This window comes from Battus philenor, unplaced genomic scaffold (assembly GCF_028537555.1).
Source record: "Battus philenor isolate CCGP_79_NKW_IND1 unplaced genomic scaffold, ilBatPhil1.0.hap1 SCAF_3, whole genome shotgun sequence".
Taxonomy (NCBI): Eukaryota; Metazoa; Arthropoda; class Insecta; order Lepidoptera; family Papilionidae; genus Battus; species Battus philenor.
In genome coordinates, this window is record NW_027181693.1 from 11,478,792 (window position 1) to 11,501,056 (window position 22,265).

The following is a 22,265-nucleotide window of genomic DNA, read 5'->3' on the forward strand; positions in this document are numbered from 1 at the left end:
CTCAAATCCGTCAAGTCCTGGTAGTTAATAATGTGGAAGGCTGACAAAATAAAAAATAAAAATTTATTTTAATAACTCTTAATAAATCATATATTATCAATATCACATAATGCTCATTACGAGACATAAAAAAAACACTACAAATTCTCAAGACAAAGAAAATAGCTAAAAGTACACTTGACATATTATTTTTATTAATAAATATTGACAACTGCGTCGCCTGCAAATAATCCGATAATATTATTAAACTGCTTTTCGTGTTATGTGATTTTTTTGCATCTATAGGTCGTATTGTTTCGAGTTTTCCTTTAAATTTATTTACGAAGACAACTATTTAATCTAATTATATCTGTTTAATCTATGACAAGGTATACTCAATTTTTACAAATACAAATCTTAATTACAAAACAATAATTGGATAACTATTGAACTGAAAGGGACAAGGTATTCAAAATTTTTACAAAAACAAATCTTAATTGCAAAACAATAATTGGATAACTATTGAACTGAAAGGGTTATTACAATGTTATCCCGGTAAAAAGTTTATTATATACGATGTATTACATCATCATCACTATCAAAAATTTCTAGTGGTGTTTACTAAAGAATCCATTCAAAGTAATATCTTTGTACAAATTTGTTGTAAGCAATATCAAAAAACTTTCGTTCATTTTATATTTTAGTGTCTCAAGTTGAAAACAAAAATATATGGCCATACCTTCTCTTGTGGCGTTTTTACCGACAAATACTTGATTTCTTGTATTAGTAATATATCTATTTAGTTTCGTTACAAAGAAATGATCGAACTATAATATATTATCATAATTGTTTATAGATAAGAAATACATTTTATTCGCTACAAAAAAATACTGTCCTAATATTTAAAAAAAAAAACAATAAATTTATTAGAAAAGTTAAATCGCATTGTCATTGAATAAATACCATATTCGTCTTCATAAAAAACCATTGAAAAATTCTGGAAACAATTGATCTGATGCATTATGATCCCTAATTCTAAATTAGTTACTTTTTATTTTTCTGAACAATTACAATTTTTCGGTTATCGGATTATTCGAAGTAAGCGTAGATTGTATAAAATCAAGAAAAGCAAGTACTTTATTAATTCAAAGACTCATTATTTTAAAATAATCGTTGTTGAATACTTGATAATAAAAAAGCACATTCCATATTTGAAGTGTAATTTAAATGAATCTGTTATTATTGCATAGAATGCTGCGATAATATCCTAACAAAAAATGACTTGCTACAATGAATGATTCTGCTGACCTTTGGATAGTGGATATAGAAAATCAAAAGGTAATTACATGCCGTCATGGTCACTGGCAAAGTCTGATTATTCTGCTTAGTTTGACGCAAAAAGAATACAAAGTAACACCGTACATCATTACCATATTTAAACTCCCAATGTAAATGCAAACAAATTATTCACATCCATGATCAAGACATAGATTCTTTTATATAATTTCTTTAAAAATTAAATAATTTCTAATAATTAAACACAGCTTCAATCAACTACTATAAGCTTTTCTCCAGTTGTCTATATCCTACATCTGAAACAAGGATGATGATCAATTAATAAAAAATTATAAAAAGGTTTATGAATAACACAAATTGTCTGCTTATAACAATATATATCTATAATTACGTTTTAAAATGTGATGATAAAACATTAAAAAAATATTTATATAATTTTAAAAAACTTTTATGAACAATATCTTTCTTTTACTATATAATGCAGTTTTTTTGTTAAAAAATACATCGTATAGTACTCGGCATTTGTCAAGTTTTACCATTGCCCAAAACCTAAAATTTAAAGAATTACATACCTGTGCCCACACATAGACAAATATAAGTTTGAGCATGAGGAAATATAGTAAATATTAAATCTTATACACACAAATAACAAATTATAAAAATTAACGTGCGAGCTTGTCTTTTATAAAATCTATAAATTATATAGAAACTGAATAATAATAAAAAAGGACATCACTCCGAAGTAGAACCCATTGACACATAAATATTTACACATTAAGATTAGTCACCATTTATAATTATTACATTTAATACAATAATACTTTGATCTGTCGGAATACAATCATCGTTTCCAATTACATATATATTATTATACTTTTTATTATTAGAGGAGGCATTAATTAAGGCAATTTGATGAACTTTATTAATTTATACTTAGTCCGGCCATAAATAATGTTACTTTAAAAAAAAATCATATTACATTTCAATTAGGAACCTGTCATTCTTTTATGACATATTTACATTGTTTTCTTATTCTCGTGCCAGTTGGTTTTAAATATTTTTACAATTTTAAATTGGGATAATAAAGAGAACCGAATTGCTGTAATAGCCTAACACAGAAAAGGTTTTGTAAAGGTAACATTGTCATGTGTCAATATCGAATCATAAATCCCGGTCCATCCAGGCGTGATCCGTTGCTTTTTAATATATATTAATAACATATTATTTATGCGGCAGTTTAAATATACTACTCATAATAGTAAAATAATTGACGATTACAAATAAGTAAAGCGGTACTTGTGTAATTGAAATTTGAATATGGAAAAGAATGGCATGGCTCTAAACGCCATAATAATATTGAGTTCCTAAAACAGTAATATAAAGTCATAATAGTAATTAAAAACTGATCTAAACCTTAAGAGAACTGTGTTATGCAATGAAAATAATTCTGAATGAGGTACATATAGTTTAAATGTTAATATATCATTAATAAATTAACACACATTATTCATCATTAATAAATGGTTTATGTAATAGAAAACAATAAGATTTTACCAATTATAACCATATTTATGGATAGACTAAGTACATCGCATATGTCATAATGTCTTACAAAGATTACTGATATTTATTAAAAATATATTACTCTGTTACTTTGCTGACCCTAAAGTTGTACACTCACACAAAACCAACATATTTAGTTGAATTAATTTTGATACCTGTAGAACATGAAGGTAATATTATGTGAATATTGTAAACATATCGCTATTTCCGATAATAAAAGACATAGGGTGTTTATTTTCAATCGATCAAATTTTACAATTACACTGACATTCACACACGTTTACTATATGCTAAGTAAGATTTTTTTCCTTATTAATGTTGAATTATCTAACTTAAAACCGGTTACGATGCAGCCCATGGGAAATAAACTGAAACAACAATTAAAAAAATTCAATAGGTGTTTGTTACTTTTTTATTGTACAAAGTCTTTACTTTGCAAAGCAAATTTGGAAGAAAGAAAAAAGAAATTTGCTCGGTATGTTTTGATTGTTGCTGAATAATAATTTGTAAGCCACTTATTTCTTCAGCGCTTATATTTTTCGAGGTCCTATAATGCTCCCGACGACATAGTTAAATAAACGGCAGTCTCTGGGAGCGGACACCTCAAGACTGGTCATCGTAGCGATGTTTTAGGGAGGCACATACTTTGCACTTATTAACTAACGTGATGAACACTATGAAGATAATGTTACCGAAACTGCTGTACCGCGCTTTAGATACGCGCAGGGAGGAATATCAATCACTCCATTCCATCATTCCTTTAATGCTAGTAGGTGGTTTTTCTTTTAATTACACTAAGTATCTAAAAAATTAAAATAAAGAGATAAAAAGTTGTATTTATTTACATATATAGATATGTAAATAAATACATACATACATACATATCTATATACATACATATCTATATAAGTAAATAAATACAACTTCAGAAAAAATAGTAAATAAGAAAGTCGAAACATCGCGTGATTTAACCGATATTTAATTAATTTATTTATATAAGCACCCACACCATGTCGTTCATATGTCCAATGTGGATTGGACATATGAACGGCATGGAGTTAATTACTACCTTGTGAAAGCGTGTTCCAGCGGGGTTTGTCAAGGCGCGGGGGTGGAGGTAGCGGTTACACCAGGCCGCGTCTTCTGGCGTCTCTGCCGCGCAAGGAATGAATGTCCCTCGGCTAGCATCGCGAACCGCTGCTCCACGGCCTCCCGGTGACTTCTCATGCTCAGTTGGTACCAGGCCGATGCGAGCAGGCGCTGCTCGTTGTTAGTGGAACAAACCTCCTCACTCCCACTACCGCTTCCACTCCACCTATAATTTTTTAATAAATACACTGTGACCATTGCCCAAATACCCGACACAAAGAAGACCTCCGGGTATAAAGACATTCTCTGACGTAGCCTGTTGTGGGTGAAGACACGATAACAAACAATACAAAATAAAATCAAATTATCCACTTCAAAGTATGTAGAAATAAAAAAGTGAGTACAATCGAGATGGTAATACGCCATAGAAACACAACAGTTATAATTAACTTAAAATAAAATATAAAAACGTCCGTACAAGCAGTTTATTATTATAAAATAGAGATGGATAAACTCTCTTAGCTATAAAGTTTCCATCAAACTCTTAATATCTTTTTCTGACACGTTTTATTATTACAAAATCTGTACTAAATTTCGTTTAACGAGTTTGATAAAATGTCAGCTGTAAAATGAACGTACGTATGAAGGAAAAAATTGTACTCACTCGTGTCGGTTGTTATTAGCGGGCGGTGTCTCTTGGCGTGTTGTGGCCGAACTGTTGGTGCCTGCGCGCGAGTAGCCCAAAGTTATAACTGACAACGACTGCTGACCTATAGGATAATACCAAGTTTTAACAAAGTAAAACGTGCCGTTAATCAATACAATCTCATTGGAGAAATTTTAATGATATTGTTAAGGCCTTAGTGGCCTGAAGACCTTCAAAATAACTTCAAAAGGCAGACCAATGGGCCACAGCCCTCAGTCATGAGTAAAAGACTAAGATGGCATAAATGTTGCGGTTATTTTTTGAAACATTTTTAATTGATTGACAGCATGTATTGCCTGGTTATTGGATCAGTAACCTGCTCACCCACGAATAAGCTACGAGGAACCAACATGGCCTGTTGCCGCTCTGAGTGGTGAGTGGGTGCACCTTAGGGCATCTGGTTTCAGATTCAAAAGAATAATTAGAAGTTATATTATATGACCAACTAGAATTTTGAAATTTTAAACACTTTCAAAATTTTGAACACTTTTTACTTGTTTACTTGCTTGTTGTGACTATTTTGTTCTCGATTAAAAAATCTTTGAACAGTTACAGTGGCAGTAAATGATATATAACTTTTTTATGGTTAAAACATGGATCTATGTTGAAAGAAATTTTACCCTTTTGTGCCTAAATGTAAAACCCTGACAATATATTCAAAACATTTTTAATTTTAAGGAACACTCGCCTCTTTCTCTCATTAATTCATGGAGTTCGGGCATGCAGAGGTAGTCATTATATGCAGAGATCAAGTACATCATTATCATCACCATATGAGCCAATAGATGCCCATTGCATCTGATGGCCGTTCCTCCGCTGCCCGCATTCGGGGAATTTCCGCGATCTTAATTATATTGTTAGTTAATCTAGTGGGAGACCACTAGGCCCACTGTCACTTCAGACGAGAAAACATTCGAGCTATGTCGGTAACCTTAGTTCTTCTGCGAATCTACTCATTTGATTCTATCTCGCAGGGAAGCTCTAATCATATCATTTTTTTGCTCGCTGGGTCAAACATATAAGGTGAAATATATAACTAAATACTTAACTCCAAATTTACTCATATCGAAAACAAATATAGTTGTATAATGTATGAGAGATATACCAGTCGTGATAGTCTTCGGATCGAGCGACTTGATGACCTCCTTGGCCTTCTCCACACACTTCTTGTACTTGTCCTCGAGGGCCAGCACTTCGGCCTCCCGCGCCGACAACGTCTCCTGCAACTTGCTCACACGCCGCTTCTCCTCTGCTAACGCAGTCTGAAGCTCTTCCACTTGTAGCGCTAACATTATAATAAACAGGCATTAAATTCAGTTTTACATCAAGTATTTTTTTAATGAAATCCTCATTTACAAGGTTACAGTAGCTCAATAAGCCATGGAAAGAAGCTCCGACATTATAGCTTTGCACGGTATTTCTCTACAAGATAGAACTAGGTATGAGATCCGTGGATGAACGCAATTAACCGACGTAGCTTAGCAGATTTGCAAGTTAAAGTGGCAGTGAGCAGGCCACATAGATGCGTAAGAGAAGAGACCACTCATCAGGTGGGCACAGGACTTTGTTGACGTCTGAGGACTTGCTGAATGCAGAATCTTCATTCTGGATTCAGCAAGTCCTACAGATTCCGTTGGAATTCTATGGAGGAGTCCCATGTTCAGCAGTGAACGTCCTACAGCTGGAATGATTATGATGATAATAAACAGGAAGACAAGCGACAACTTGGAGAACTTGATGGTAAAAAAATAAACAGTAAAAGAGCGCGTAGATACTCAATGCGGTGATCAAGTCAAGTCCGCGTTGCACTTGACACCATGTCTTATTGTTAATCGTTTGCCCTTCGGAGAATAATACTTTCATTTCTCGGCCTTTGACAAAAATTGTCGCCATAATATCCTTTCTGATTCCCTCACATGACCTGACCATCAGAAAGCTGGGCGATCTCTGGAGTTAGAGCCCTTAACTTCGACAAGTCTCTTTACAGCGCTGTCTTTTTTCTGCATACCCTAACATCATGAGACGTAACATAGCCTAAAAAGATGATTGTAGAATTTGTTATCTTGAGGCCTTGGCTAAAACCAAATCAGAACGCGGCGTATATACTTGTCAAAATTATATAGCTATTTACATTACGCACGCTCATCTTAGTCGTATGCAAAGCTGTCAAATCAAGATCTCCCGTCGCATTTTCTTCTACGAGGCACTTCGCGCTGCGGTACCCTCGCCTGAACTAACCATCGCAATACTGGACTTCTTTTTGGTCTTCAGCTATTTGCCTCTACCATGGATAATATATATCCTTAACGTTGTCTTTCTCTCACAACATTGCTGCATATACGTACAATCGTACAAACAAGTTCCTAAGAGTGTATGCAACAAATATTGTTAATTAGTAAGTTAAAGATATAATTTTTTATTTTACTATAAAATTGGTACATACATTTTCGCTGGTTATCCTCCATGGTGGAGGCGAGTCGAGGATGCGGCTGTTCCAGCGTTGCCTCCAACTGCATGATGCGCTTATTCGCCTCGCGGTTCACTGCTCGCTGCTTCTCTAGCCGGGCCGCATAGTCCTCCAATAATGCCTGCCGAACGCATACAACTATTTACATCTTCTCTAAATGTAACGAGGCCCCGATCGATCACAGATATAGGGCACACGCTCTAACCAGTAGACCAGAAGGCAATAAACGAAATACAAACTGATACAAGTCGGGTAAGCAACCAAATAAACAGGAGGTTTACAAAGGAAAAATAAGACTAGAATTAAAAAAAAAACAGGAAGAAATAATAAAAACCTGAAATAATGTTTGGTAAATAAAATCAAAATTGGAAACTGTGATAAATTGTGATAATTATTAATGAATTAATACAATAAATAAGAATGAAAAATAGCACAATATAAATTAAAGTAAAAAAATGTGATAAAACCCAGATCTGCGATGATTTGAGGAACGAGACGAAAGTGAGGCGATGAGTGAAATGAAAAAGAATGAAAGTAAATTGTTGAATGAGTGAAGAGGAAAGATACGAAGAATGATAGAAGAGTACAGAAATAAAAAGATAAGAAAGTAGAAAAATCATTATAGAATATCAAACCCTGCTCTACAACAAGATAGAGAATACGACATGTTCCTAATAAGAGGCCATAAAAAAATTAGTAGGGACCTGGAATGAAAAAAAAGAATGAAAATAATACATATATAGTAGAAAAATATAGACTGATAAAATGTTATATATATAATGTTATATAAATGTTATATATATATATATATATATATATATATATATATATATATATATATATATATTATATATATAACCTAAAAAGACCTAAAATAAGTTAATAATTGAATAAAATGAAAGTATCAGTAATGATTGAGAGTCGAGGTGAAAAAAGAATGGCAATAAACGAATGGAATAATTGATAAAAAATAGGTAGAGGAATTGTAGAATGTAAGTAGAAGAAAAGAAAGATCTTAACAGGCACAATAGATAAGCGCAAAAAACTCGAACTAATGACCCTTCCCAAAAATCAGGTAGGGGTAGGAGAAGTTCCCAATAGCCGGAGCCAAAAAAAACTAATAGAGATCTTCAACAAATACCGAGACTAGCCCTACATTAGAATCTCCAAGGAAAGCAAAGTTGTGGTCGTTATAAGCAGGCCTGGCGGCAAACAACAATAACAGAGGCTGTTTAAATAGGCAAGTTGACCGAGTTAAAGTACGAGGTTAAAGACCAACTCGAATGGCGGCGTATTACAGACGCCCTCTGCCCTATTTGGGGGACATAGAAACTTCCCTGCTTTACAATAATATGTATAAAAAACAATCACGTATAAAAAAAATTACAAACTAGTTTTCTTGTTATTTCTTTTCTGTTATAAAGGATTGTCATAATCTCATGTAATATGAGCAATTTTGACATCGTTTCTCTAGCGCATAAATTTCCATGAACATCTGAATATAATAAGAAACTTCATCATATGAAAAGTCCGCTTAACCGAACTAAGAGCTAGACAGCTTCTCAATCTCTCTTCAATCCAATCAAATAGTACTATATAGTGGCCTGAGTAGAAGCTCCCCAGGGAACTCTACTACCTTAAAAAGGACTAAAGGACTAAGAGTCTTCTGTGCTCTGCCCTCTCGCACTTGCAGAATCTGTAAATGCCACTTGGGCAGCAGTGAAATAAATGACAAAAAAACGTTATTACAATAGTTATAACGAATGATCTCAAAATGTCAATACCTGCACTGAAGCTTGATCGGCCTGAGCTCCCTGGTTTTGTCGCAATAGTTTATTCTCATACTCCAGTCGCATCAATCGTTCCTCCAAGTCCGTCGGTAGCATCTCTTTAGACACGTTATCCTCGCTCACACTTTGCGATGAAGCTATAATATAATTAAACATTTACATTACATTGAAATAGGAGGTAAGGTTTTTGGGAATAAATAAAAATGTAAATTTGTAAATTACATTACACTGAGTATATTAAAATACCTGCCATCGATCTGTTAAATATTTGACTACATTAAAAAAACATGATAGAATGTAATTAAAACCAAAAGTATTGTGCACTATAGAGCACAGCAATGACAAAATAATCCCGTTATTATCACTTGCAGTGTACGTAAATATTTGTTTATTATTAAAAACTTAAATAAATTGAATCTAACATACATTTTATTTTTTTGTTAGACTATGTCACTTAAACATGTAATATATGTTGATATATAATTTTGTTACATAATATAATTTTGTTAAATAAAACCATTTTCACTATGTTTTGTTTGCTGCTATCATAAAAAGTAGTTTTTGTTTTAAAATTTTTTAGTTTTTAAAATTTATAGTTCTACCGAAAGAACTGTACCGCCTTAGGCATGGGTGAAGCGAAAAGAGAGGAGAATAGGCTAAATATTATTATTTCGCGTGGTAGTGCGTTACTAGACGTTATCCAAGACCTGCTTTTCTCAGTTTTAAATCTTAAATTAATAGTATAACATTAAATATATCTTATAATAACATACAAGATTTTTTAGTTAATCAAAACGTAAGCAACTTAATTTGTTGATTCATATACATGGTTATTAATGTATCATCAAACATTGTTTGATTTTATATAAAGAGCAACTATCGTGTTTTTGGCCCGCTCTTATCAACGGGTAAGCATTCCGATCCGATGGCAGCTTACTACGTGTAATGTTAAAATAAGCGACGATTCATAAATGCGTGTAAATGGCCACTTGAATAAAAATATTTTAAATTTCAATTCCAACACGTAATAGGTTGTGTATAAAATAATATTTCACCGTATGTAAATATTCAATTTATTCAAAGGTAAAATCAAAATTTAATAAAAAGGTCTCTCCATTTCGGTTGAGGTTCAAAAGGCGTGACATATACACACACACACACACACACACACACACACACACACACACACACACACACACACACACACACATATATATATATATATATATAAATTTCAACTAACAACAACTATGGGATAGATTTGGTTAATAAGGATTAGTTTTCATTGCTAATTAAAATCAATATTTTATATGTCATAACAGACAATGGATAATAGTTAACAAATTGTTTTAGTCACATTTTTATTTACAAAAAGAATTAAGTTACCGGGTGAGACGGTGGAGCATCGCAGCTCGTCGACAGTCTCGCGCAGCGTGGCGCGCTCCTGCAGCAGCGCGTCGCGCTCGCGCTGCAGTGACGCTGCCCGGCTGCTGAGCTTCTTGTTCTCAATCTCCAACTTGTCCGCTTTCGTTATCTCTGCGTCCAATTTCTCATTCAAATCCGTCACCTGTAATTATGTTCCACATTAAATTTCTCATTTTTTAATTGGAGTATGAAAAGTCCAGCTTATTGCTTCATACAGAAAAGACCAATGTGACCATTTAGGCTTTTTTAGTCTTGAGATTTTCCCATCAATCCATATTGGAAAGAAATACTAGGCGTTAAAATACTTATGGCCAATGTCATCCATGATGTTTCTAATCATTCCTTTAACGAACGAAAATGGTATATCTCTGATCGCCGTAGGAAAGAACGACGAGGTAGGAGCTAAGGAAAAAATGATTGCTTGAGCGCCGCCGTCGCGTGTTGATGGCGGACTGACGGAACAGAGCGCTCAATACGAGGAGTATTGTCAGTCAGCCAGAAGGCGTGATACTCCGGTTATGGTAGATAGATATCTACTCATTGTGGTGAAAATATTGAACTGAGTAATAATCAACACGTGAACTGTAACGAAGTAAAACGTAGAGACTTCTGAATGGAACTTTCAATACTAACTTGTTTCTTGTAGATGTCCAGTTGCGCGCGGACAGCGTTGGCGCGGGTGGCCGCTTGCTCTTGCTTTATCGCTCGCTGCACGTGCTCCATGTTAGCGCGCTCCAATAGTTTCACCTGTGCAAATATTATTTACTATCAGTGATGACTTACGTCACAGAAAAGTTGGTCTCTCACTTCAGGCCTCATTGGGAAACAACCAACCATGGAGATAGATTCACGAGTGAGGAAATTCGTCGACAAACGAATATAACCGAAGTTAAAGTGGCAGTGAACAGGTTACATAGCGCGCTCTTAAGATTCTCGAGTAAGACCCAAGAGACGATAGATGACGACGTCGGATGACGCTGATTGTAGCCCGGTTCCAGACCGTCTTATTAGAAATCTGTGGGGAAGACCTATATCCAGTAGTTGTCGGTTAGTGGTAACAATTCCAGATCCAGAAGGTTATGTGGCCAGTATGCCAATCCTCGACAAGGTAACTCACTATGAGCATTTAGTATTTATCTAGCCTTTCCATAGTTATATTATTGTGTCCTGTAAACCGCAGGAATATTTATAATTATTGTTTTTGTTAAATGGGAATAAAACCATATAAAAATTAAGAAAAAAAAATAAAAAATTCTAACCTGTCTCCTTAAATCAACGTGCTCTTCCATTCTCTTCTTATATGAAGACACAGCAGCCTCCAGCGCAGCTGCCTTGGCCGCAGTTTCACGCAGAGCATCCACTTCATCCTTCAGAGCTACATTCTCTGAAGCGGCAATCTATATATTTAAATAATAAATAAAAACAATTAACATAAGAACATTTGATAATAAATTAGTTAAGAAACATCAATTCTTGTCAGTACAGTTACGAATCGTCGTAGTCGTAGTTTCGAAGCTATAGTCGCCCATTGCAAGCCGTAAGGCCTTTCTCAAAAGATATCTAGGGGGGATATACTATAACCGCGACGCTTGGCAGAAGGTTTCTGCGATCGCAATACGGTATTACAGTACTCAAAGGACACTGCCGCCCATCCTCTGAAAACTTGTTTATAAGCGGTGGCAATCTTATATAATTTGTGCACAAAAAGTGAATTATATAAGATTATATCCGGAAAATCAAACCCGCGACCTACGATCGCAGGTCTCAGTCCTCTACTGCTGGTCTATCATACTTACGAATACATAAGAAAAAATGGAATTAATGCTGATTATTATGAAATGTGATGGTCATATTAAAGGTGTTCCATTTAAAACAAATCTGTGCGTAGTTTTGTAAGTTTAAAACTTATGGTTAAAACTTTAAACCGTGACACAAGGACCACAAGTGTTAAATATACAATAGATTTACTATTTTTAAAATAAAATTTAAAATCTCTCCAATTTCATATAAAATACTAATAATTTAATATTTATTATTTATTTATTTGTTTTAGTTTGGAAAGCGTTGTAGTTGACTTGTTCCGCTTACTGTGCAGGTGGCATTTGCAGACTTCGTGGGTACGATACGGCACGCAAAGATGGCGCCTAGCCTAAGACTGCTTTTAAGGTTGTGAAGCTCAAAGGTTCCCGGGTGAGCCTCGGCTCGGATCGGTATATACTACTATTTTACCGGAATAAACACCAAGGTTAATTGGTTTCGGCGGACGCTTCAGTGACTAAACTCAGGGATCCACACGATGGAACTTTGGGTTGGTCACTTGTCATTAATACGGTGCTTATGTGATCTACAACTAGGAACAGACAGAAGATGCGCAATATTTTTTACGTTAATTAACTTTAATACAGCGTTTAACAACTGTTACTGTTCCACATGTGATATTTTCTATAAAATGAACGTATTCATTTATTCTCATTTTATGATTTTTTTACAATAACAGCTAAGCGTCTCTGATAAACAAAAAAAAATCAACTTTCTGAATTCCAAAAGTATTCCTTGCTGTGTTAAACAAGCTAACAAATAATCACTTAGACAATTATATAGAAGTAAATATTGTTATAAACTATAAGTGTTTGAAAAAGGAGCAGCTATTTGGAAAGATTACTGTTACATAATATCCTTATTAAATTGTTAGTTAATATTACTTTGTAATTGAGGAAACAGGTGTACGTTTTAATTACTTATACCTAACCCACCTCTCCTACAATTACATAATACAGTATAATTTTAACTTTCACGATGTCCAATAATAAGTTTATAGTGTCTCACGGCTTGTTGATTCTTTTCCTATTTTTAATCGCATTTATAATGAAAATTTTAATGTTCAATAAGATCAGTTTTTCGAAAACACGTAATTCAAATGATCCAGAAAAAAATATTCAAGTTTTTTTAAACTTATTTTTAGGTGTATTTAAATAACTCTAGTTTAAATTTAAATGTTAAATAGATGCAAATAGATTATGTTAATTATAAACATGATTGTTAGCCTTGCGAATATAGTTTTTTGTGCTATTGTATCTTTGCTTAAAATTTTTGTTTTGCACATTTACGTTTCACACTTGTTTACTTGTTCCGTACAAGATCTGTTATCAAGAGTTATAAATAATTTTGTATTTGACAATTAATTTATTAAAACGCATAATTGATGTACTTTCTTTAAATAGTATGATGAGTAACGCAACATTACAGTTTAAACTTCAAAATAAAGAACTGTAGTGCTACCGATACCGCTGTTCCACGTCTTAAGTATGCACGCCGAGAGACGGAGCAGAGTATCGTCCGTTCTCTTCAATCAATCCGTTGTTAACTCTCGCGACGGCGACACTTATGTTTTTTTTTACCTCGGCCACCACCTGTCCACGCTTCTATGGCGCAGTACAGCGGTTTCAGTAGCACAGTTCTTTATCCAATTCGGTCAATGAGCACAACCGGCACTTACCTGCCGTACGCTGCTTCACACAGCGACATTGAGCCCGTTTTTCTTTAACACATTTTTGCTGAGAGTGTTTTACATTATAAGTTGATATTAATTGTAATGTAATTAAGACAGCGTTTGTTTTTATTTCAGTGTTTAGTTAGGAGTTGAGTTTTTTTTTATAATTGAACAATTTGAAAAACAAAGCTTTTTATAGTATTAAGATAAATGTTATTATTGATATGACACCATACACATCCTGATATGCATGACGTTCACTTAATGTAATTATAATAAACTATAACTGCAGAGAAAGGTTAATATTCCTTGTTTGTGGACTAAAGTCGACGCTCGACCGTGCGCTTTTATATTACGGCCGTCGAGTAAAGTCGACGCTCGGCAGTGGGTACAGTTTTGTTACCAACGAGCACCGCACCGAAATGGGTAATTTGAGTTTAATGTTGTGCTGTTAATCGCCTAAGGAATTTTACTAACTCACTTCTTTCTTTTACACTATTTTAACTGCTACATAAATCCATAAATTCAAAAAAATAAATGTTCTTTGAAGACTTGCCTGCAACTCTTCGTTTCTCAACTTCAACATAGCGAGTTCTCGCTCTAGCCGATCCCCTCGTGCACGTTGATCATCGCGTTGCAACTCAAGCTTGTCCAGCTCATCTTTAAGCGCGTCCAGCTGCGCCCGCATATGGCTGTAGCGTAAAGTCCCAGCGTGAGCTGGACCCAAAGAGGCCCCCGCTTCATCCAAGTCTTGCTCCTCGCTGGTGCCATTACCCACTGCGCCCGCTTGCGAAGTAGTCAAACGATTAACCTCGCTCAAAAGCGTCATCTTCTCCTCTTGAAGAATTTTCACCTGAAATTAAGACATTGTTACGTATATTTCTTTAACATTTTATAAGCACTTGTTCGAGCGTTACACTTATGCACAAACCTTACGTATGTTTGTTTCCTCACAAATATTCCGCTCTATTATACAATGCACAAAAATTATTATACAACGGCAAAAATAGCATAGGGCAACGGACTGTGGAAATAATAAAAAAAAATCCTGTTGGAGATATTCCACTGTCTCCTTCGCAAAGTAATGGGTAGGAATCCCACATAACTCTGTCCTCCCGCCAAAGGAAGGATTCCTTGAATATCCGGAAAATTTCTCTTCCGAAAGCATAACAAGTATGTTCATATTCTAACATAAACATAGGGATACAAATATGTATATATATCCAGACATTCCGAGGTTAGCGAAAACTTGATATAATCCTACCGAAACCACTTTACTTGGATGTAAGTATTAACTTATCACTTCGCGTCTCAAAGCGCGACGACCACAGAATCGGTACTGTAGTATTTTGAATTTTCAACTACAGGTGATATCATTTGCTTCGGCGGCATCCGGCGACTTTTCGCGACCCTAACTATATATAAGTCCTGTAGTCTACGTGGTGAGGGACCTACCCACGTCGCGTTTACATTAGCCCCATAGGTGCCCACTGCAAGATATCTATGAGAGGATATATCATCGGGTTGGTGGTTTTTTTATGGTATGCAAAGAAGACCGCTGCTAACTTTTCTCTGGAAACCTGTTTGTGAGTAGTGGCAATCCTATATAATTAATGCACAAAGTGTGAATTACATAATATTGTATCTCGGTAATTGAACCAGCGATCTACGATCGCAAATATCTGCCCTCTGCCGCTAGCCTGTCATTGCTCGATGTTATTTACCATCAAAGAAAGACCCTGCCCATCTCTTCACATTGTTATTCAAAAATAACCTACAAAATCGTAAGTCATACAAATACGATCGTAATTAATATGATTTACTCTTAACAAATCAGATAAAAGCGACCTTCAAGAAAGCAGAATCGGCGCGCGTTAACAATTGCGAAGTCATTCATATAAACCTTTCACAACATCGTTCAACCATTATATTGGCCACAATTTTTGGCAATCTACTAAAGCGTACTTGTGTGCAAACACTCAATTCTAGCGTTGTTTAACTAATTTTGTTTGAAATTTTTAGCATGCCATAGTTTCGTTTAAGTGCACGGGCATTTCATAATAACAGGCAAAAAAATTGAAAATATTTTCCAAAAATTCCTTATTTCAAAAAATTAAGAATAAAAGAGTGATTATTTATTTACAAAATACACTTAAAATCACGTTATGACAGTTTTCCGCTTAATCAGTTTAATCTACTACAAAGGTGATTGGACTTTTTTAAAATAAATTCCTCGACCTAGGTTTTCATTTCTTTACAAAATTGTAGGGAATCATAAATTGTGTATAGGATAAAAAAATTAACATATTTTTATTTAAACTGAAATATCTCTTTACCATATATGTTGTGTATAGTACAGTAAGATTTTATAGTTAGTATGTCAGAATCCAGCAAACAATTACACAAACAGTCAAATATATATACTAATCTGAACAAACTAATTCAAAATCAAAATATCTTCATTCATTATTTATTCATACCTACTGCATTTACTCGCACTTTTGCATCGTCCATTATTTTTTTACTCTATAAAAAGGTCAATGTAATCATTTCGAAAGTAAGCTACCACCGGCTCGGAATAATCCCTAAGGCCTGATACTCAAAGTTCTTCTTAAATGAAAATTAACAATGTTTGATGTGAAAATTATAATTCTAAAACTGCAAATGTGTCAGCTACTAATTTTGAAAAGTAGGTTTGTTGCTTTGATAAACGTACAACCTCTTAGCAGAAATTTGAAACGAATAAGCCTTTGCTGCAACGGTTATTGTGTAACAAATGATATGGTTTTTAAAATTAAGTGCACTTAAATGTCACTTAGTTTAATAAAAGTATATATATATATATATATATGCACATATGAAGGACCCGAAAGTAATGTCGTGTTTTTAAGTAAAATTTACACGATTACATTTTAACAAGTTTTTACAAGTTTGTTTAATCAACAATATATACCTTTTTCTTCATACCTTCGTTATCAACAACCGTTTGCCACATAGTATACAAGTTTTCAATTTGTATTTCTGTAAAATATGTCGACAGAAACGACATTACTTACCAGTCCCCTTAATAACATTCAGTTTGTTTGTTGTTTTATTAAACAAGTAGAAATATGTGTCTGAAAAAGAAGAACAGAAGTTTAAAACAACGTACCTGATTTTCAAGTTCATGGCACTTCTGCGCAAGCGCCTCCCTTTTGTCAACATCGGTCTCAGTTGTCACCGGCTCCAGGTGTAAGCTGCCGCGATTCGGTCCCAATGTCAACGTCTCGAGTTCCTTTCAAATATCCGTCTAATTTATAATACACAAATTCACATATTTCACCGTACATTTAAAATAATTCAAATAATCTCATTTCACCTCAAAATAACGAATTAAATCAATTAAGATTTTCACTTATTCAACGTTGTAATTGACGAAAGCGAAAAAAGTCGAGTAAATAGAATTGCGACAAGTCTCGTACGACAGCAGTGCAAATTAGACACTATCTTGATTTAGTAGTGCAACTAGCGCGAAACTCGAATGTAAACTGATGTATGTAACGTGCATCACGCCAACATTTTTTCGTGATCCAAGGACGTTAAAGACGCGTAACTTAATTGTACGTAGCTCTAGTGCAAGTAACGAGCGTGTACTCCACCGAAAGTACTGTTAGGTAAGATATTTGCTTAACGATTTTTTTTGTAGCGTATTTACACTCGGACAATTATAAAAACGTTTTGTTCTTCAGTCTTGCATACTGGTCATATACACCAGAATTATATAACTCGCAAAAACTTATTAAATACGATTTATTAAACTTTTTTTACTTTTAAATCATTTTATAGGACGCGCTAGCGAAATTTTGTATAATTTTGGTTGCTTCTCCTTTTAAATAGTCTCCATAAAAATGTATGGACTATTCGTATGTCTTTTGTTATGAATTTAATTAAAAATGATTGCACTTACAAATGTTACACTTTGGCTTCAATATTACGAGTATGATTACTGTAAGTTTGCAAGGTTATTTCGATACTTGTATAAGATGACTTTAAATCTTTCAGATGGAAATACAGATTTATAGTAAGCACAAAACGAAATTTTGTCGTAAACTTGCTTCTAGGAACAAAATAAGCCAATAAACGAAACAACGAAGTAAGTTCGATTAAAATGACAGTTAACACTTAACCAACTAGAGTACTTAAAGCGATTCGGTAGTAATTTGCCCACAATAGTGTTCTACCTACAAATGATCGTCTAAATGGATCCCGTTTTTTTTTTGGGCCCAATTTTCAGTGCTACGCAAATGGCATTAGCAAATTATGCAGCAGGGTGCAGAGAGGATTAGGCGCCCTTCAAGACTCCTTTTGAAGGTAGCGAAGCTCGAGGCCGTTAGATCGCTTCAACGGACGCCAGGGACGACCAGAGGCTTCGACTTGGCCGACACAAGAGCGCCCGGAAAGGCCGAACCTCAACTTGATCGGTTGCTATTGCCTGGCAAATAACACTACTACCACTTCGGAAAGCGAAGGAATCCAGCTTCTTCAACGAAAAATATGGATAAAAACTTGTCAATCTTAGTGTAATATTCTTTTAAAAGAACACTGTCGTTAAAATTGTATTTACGTACGGAATTACACATCGTAAGAAACGAGTCTAACAGTAAAGAAAAATGTTTTAGAGTAACCTGCGATATCTTTTACCACATAAATAAATATGCTCTAATAAATACAGTGGGGAATTAGACAGCAAATTGGAAACGCTGACTATTGATTGTAACTAAAAATAGTGCTTCGTTTAATATATTTTTTGTGTTAATTAATGTTTAAAAACTATTCTAAAGTGCTAATTCTATAAGGTTTTTTGATCAAATTAACCGTCCTTGTTAAATAATAACAAATAAGCTTGCCTCCAAACACACTTGAGTGTTAGCTGTCAGTATTTTTATAATTGGTTTTATTGCATATTTTTTGCTTAGATTTCAAACCCTTGCGTAAAAAAAAGACCTAGGCCGTCACGTGTTTTTGTCTTTAATTTAAAAGATATTTGCATTTAAATACTTTTAAATTTTAAATATTTGTACGCCAAGAACATTTCAAATGATATTAATAATTTTTTATAATTGATAAATTATGCACATTGGTTCTTATTCAGTTGGAATTGTTTCATAGTTTGGTCACATTTGTATATTTAATTAAAGCAGGCGTTCAAGCTAGTGGAGATTTCTGTTTACGCATGTCGAAAGCAACAAGGACACCCAGGGAGGCATGAAGAGGGCTTTGCTCCAAGCTTCGCTACAAGATCGAATGAGAAATGAGGAAGAATGAAGGGCCCGACGTGGCTCAAAGAATTTCTCACCTGAAGTAGCAGTGAGCAAGGCACATCGTCCTACAACCGAAGACTTTTGGAGCCGAAATGTTTCCTAGTGGTGACCACAAGCCAATACACGCGCCTTAAGTAAGCCAAGGGTGATCCGACGTCATAGTTATGATCGCGGGAGGTTGCTGGATGGGGGCAGCGCAAGACTGGTTATCTTGGCGATCTATGAGTGAGGCTTATGCCTTTCAATGGTTGTACATCAGCTTACATAATAATGATGATGATACGTAAGATTTAATGAATTATAAACAAAGTTTTGCTCAAAAAATTATAAAGGCGAGCAAAGTCCCATTTCGAATCGCGTTTTCTTTACAACTAACGAAAAATATTCCTTATATTATTTATCACAACTTCAATAAACATAAACATGCTAAAAAAATGCAACAGCGATAATTCTTGTTATGACTTATGTGACGAAAAGAGATTGATATGTATATAATTTTACAGTTATAACAATCTACTTATTAATAATTACATATGTATATGATGTGACATAAAATTTACACCAAAATTGCTTAAATAATTTTATAATTATTCTAATACCTGTATTGCTTGCATGATTGAGCGTTGACATGATAATTCGAGCCCCATAATACGAGTGATGTATTCTTCCTTTTTAATACAATTGACTGCACAGCCTGTGATATAATAATACAAATTACAAATTTGTAAATGGAACCGATTATCTATGATTAAATAACATTCCGAAATAATTTTGGTATTTATAAAAGTAATATTGTCATACCAATAGTTTCAAATATACTTTTTTAATTGATTAAATAAAAATTTTTCAGACTAACTTACTGAGTACCAACTGTAGCAATCGACCCAAATCATTAGGATCAGCATTTTCAGCTATATTTACAACATCAGGTCTGGAAAATTCTTGTAAACTCAGATTGAGTATATCTTGATGATAATCTGCAAGACATTAAACTTGTTATGTAATAAAATAAAATAGATCACATCATTCCAAAAAAATTCCTGGCTGTATAACATTGCTATCGTATATTTAATGTTGCTTATACTTTTATTATAGTTTTATTTATTTTTTATTAGTTTAAGGAACAGAGAGCTATGTTTTTGTTTATGAACATTGTTAAACAGGTTGTCTTTCAAAAACATCTCAATGAAATATATTTGTGAAAAGACTGTTCCCTATTTATTTATTACTTTATTAGTAATATTACAAATGTAACTTAGGAACATTACAGTAAGAATAATAAAATACAATTTTAATAAAGGAGTTTCAAATGATATTAAAAAGAATAAATTGATAAAATATAACATAAAGTATACACTTTGGTACAAAAATAATTCTACACCACAGGTAGATAATGTCTATTAGGCCTGCCATTGCACAATGAGAAAAAAGGGTTAATAAAATTAAATAATTTATGACATATTTAGTAAAACCTTAAATTTGATACCCTCAATATTTAGTTTCATATATAGCAAAGTTTTACAGTTATATACATGTAGTCAGAAGAGACCTATGCTTTGCAGAGGGCATCCATCGACTGAAAAACTACTCCTAACTAGCAGTACAGTGGTTCCAGTCAGACTACAGTACTTAGTAAGTACTTAGCATGAGGATTGTCTCACCCACAATTAAGTTAGAACAAATATTATATATCTTAAAAGAACTATGCAATAACTTATTAATATACATACCCACAACCCCCTCCAGTATCTTTTTCAAATTGCTTACTTTTAATCTCCAATTATGACCCACATCTGTTTTAATTTTAGAGATCCATGTAGGTTCAAAATATTCAGGTGCTATCTGTGTGAGAGCTTCAGCAATTGCCACACCATCTGACAGGTCTGAAATAAATGATTTATTCATTTTAATCAGAACACATTGTTCTATATTTAAAGTCTAAATATATTTAAATAACTCAAAACGTCTTTTGTGTAATATTGTCCACTGTGGGGATACATAAAGAGTAAAAAAATGACACAAAGTTATCTGCAAAATCTTAACAAAATAAAACCAATCTCCAAACAAGAACAAATAACACAGTATGGCGATTATCAGCTGGAGGACAACTATCCTTTCGGATATTTAAGTGTTTTTAATATTTACGGAAAACCTAAATGTGTTCGTCAAAACTTCTTTTAAAATATGCCTAAACATGATAATCATTTCAACTTATAACATGTGTTATGTTGCAATAAACAATTGCATATAATGTAAGAAAATCTTAAGCTATATCCAAGCTTAGTAGTATATATTACACATAAATAATTTAAAATTTATCTCACCTGATGGATTCCCATGTTTAGCAGAAAGATTAAGGGTCTGTAGCCATTTGATTAGATTGTCACATAAAGCTCCTCCATTCACTTCCATAATTGAAAAAAATCTTTCATACACGAATAACGTGTAAACTTTCAAATTGTGATTAAAACTTAAACTACCATTATATAAAACAACTGAAGCGGAACGCAGATATATTCAAAGTTCCTAGAAAATGATCAGTAATTTCCGTAACTAACGTACGTATGACGTTTTCTTATTTATTTATAGTGAGAGTATTGTCAATATTGACAATGACAGTAAGCAAAGTTCATAGACAAAATAAAGTATATTTTACTTCTCCTGGCATGATCTTTCAGACGTCTTTACATGTAAAGGCATACTAAGCAATTTGTTTATCGGCATTCGACCATTGTGGCTTATGAAGGATTGCAACAACTACATAATCGTAAAACAGATTTCATTTCTAAACAGGTTATTCAACACTGCCTTTAGATTGCTTAGGCGGGCTTTCCATGGTATGACCTAACACAAGAGCAATCGACATGGGACCTCGACTTTGACTGTCACTCAATACGTGTTTAGAAATCCGACAAAAGGACGCCCTAATAGTTAGTACCTTAACTTGGTTCGTTGGCTAACATTACTACCGCTCCAGAAAGCATTAACTCCAGGCTATATTAGCAGCCTGGAGTTAATGCTACAGTCTCTGTTTCACATAGACATCATAGTTCTATAATTATTTATTTAAATTAAGTTCTTCCTATCGTTCACTTGTGGGCCAAAAGGATCGGTCCTTGGGTCTGTATTGTACAATACTTACACATCCTCTACCAACCAC

At 33.9% G+C, this 22,265-nt stretch overlaps 1 protein-coding gene across 3 annotated transcripts; it reads right to left on the minus strand.

Annotated features, from left to right (window-relative positions):
* Nucleotides 1-951: 951 nt before the first annotated feature.
* On the minus strand, nucleotides 952-21,698 carry hook (hook microtubule tethering protein). Of its 3 annotated transcripts, none has more exons than XM_068770180.1 (15): nucleotides 21,430-21,698; nucleotides 20,836-20,988; nucleotides 19,966-20,082; nucleotides 19,705-19,799; nucleotides 16,957-17,079; nucleotides 14,362-14,658; nucleotides 11,575-11,712; nucleotides 10,949-11,062; nucleotides 10,277-10,457; nucleotides 8,885-9,027; nucleotides 7,077-7,221; nucleotides 5,739-5,918; nucleotides 4,592-4,697; nucleotides 3,908-4,153; nucleotides 952-1,571 (listed from the first exon to the last, which is right to left on the minus strand). In XM_068770180.1, exons 1-14 carry the CDS (start codon nucleotides 21,515-21,517, stop codon nucleotides 3,937-3,939), a joined length of 2,097 nt encoding a protein of 698 aa, XP_068626281.1. In that variant the 5' UTR covers nucleotides 21,518-21,698; the 3' UTR covers nucleotides 952-1,571; nucleotides 3,908-3,936. The 3 variants fall into 3 exon arrangements, with proteins under 3 accessions (XP_068626281.1, XP_068626282.1, XP_068626280.1); XM_068770181.1 differs by lacking the exon at nucleotides 952-1,571 and adding an exon at nucleotides 1,594-3,206 and having other exon boundaries at nucleotides 20,836-20,979; XM_068770179.1 differs by lacking the exon at nucleotides 952-1,571 and adding an exon at nucleotides 1,594-3,206.
* Between the last annotated feature and the right edge of the window lie 567 nt (nucleotides 21,699-22,265).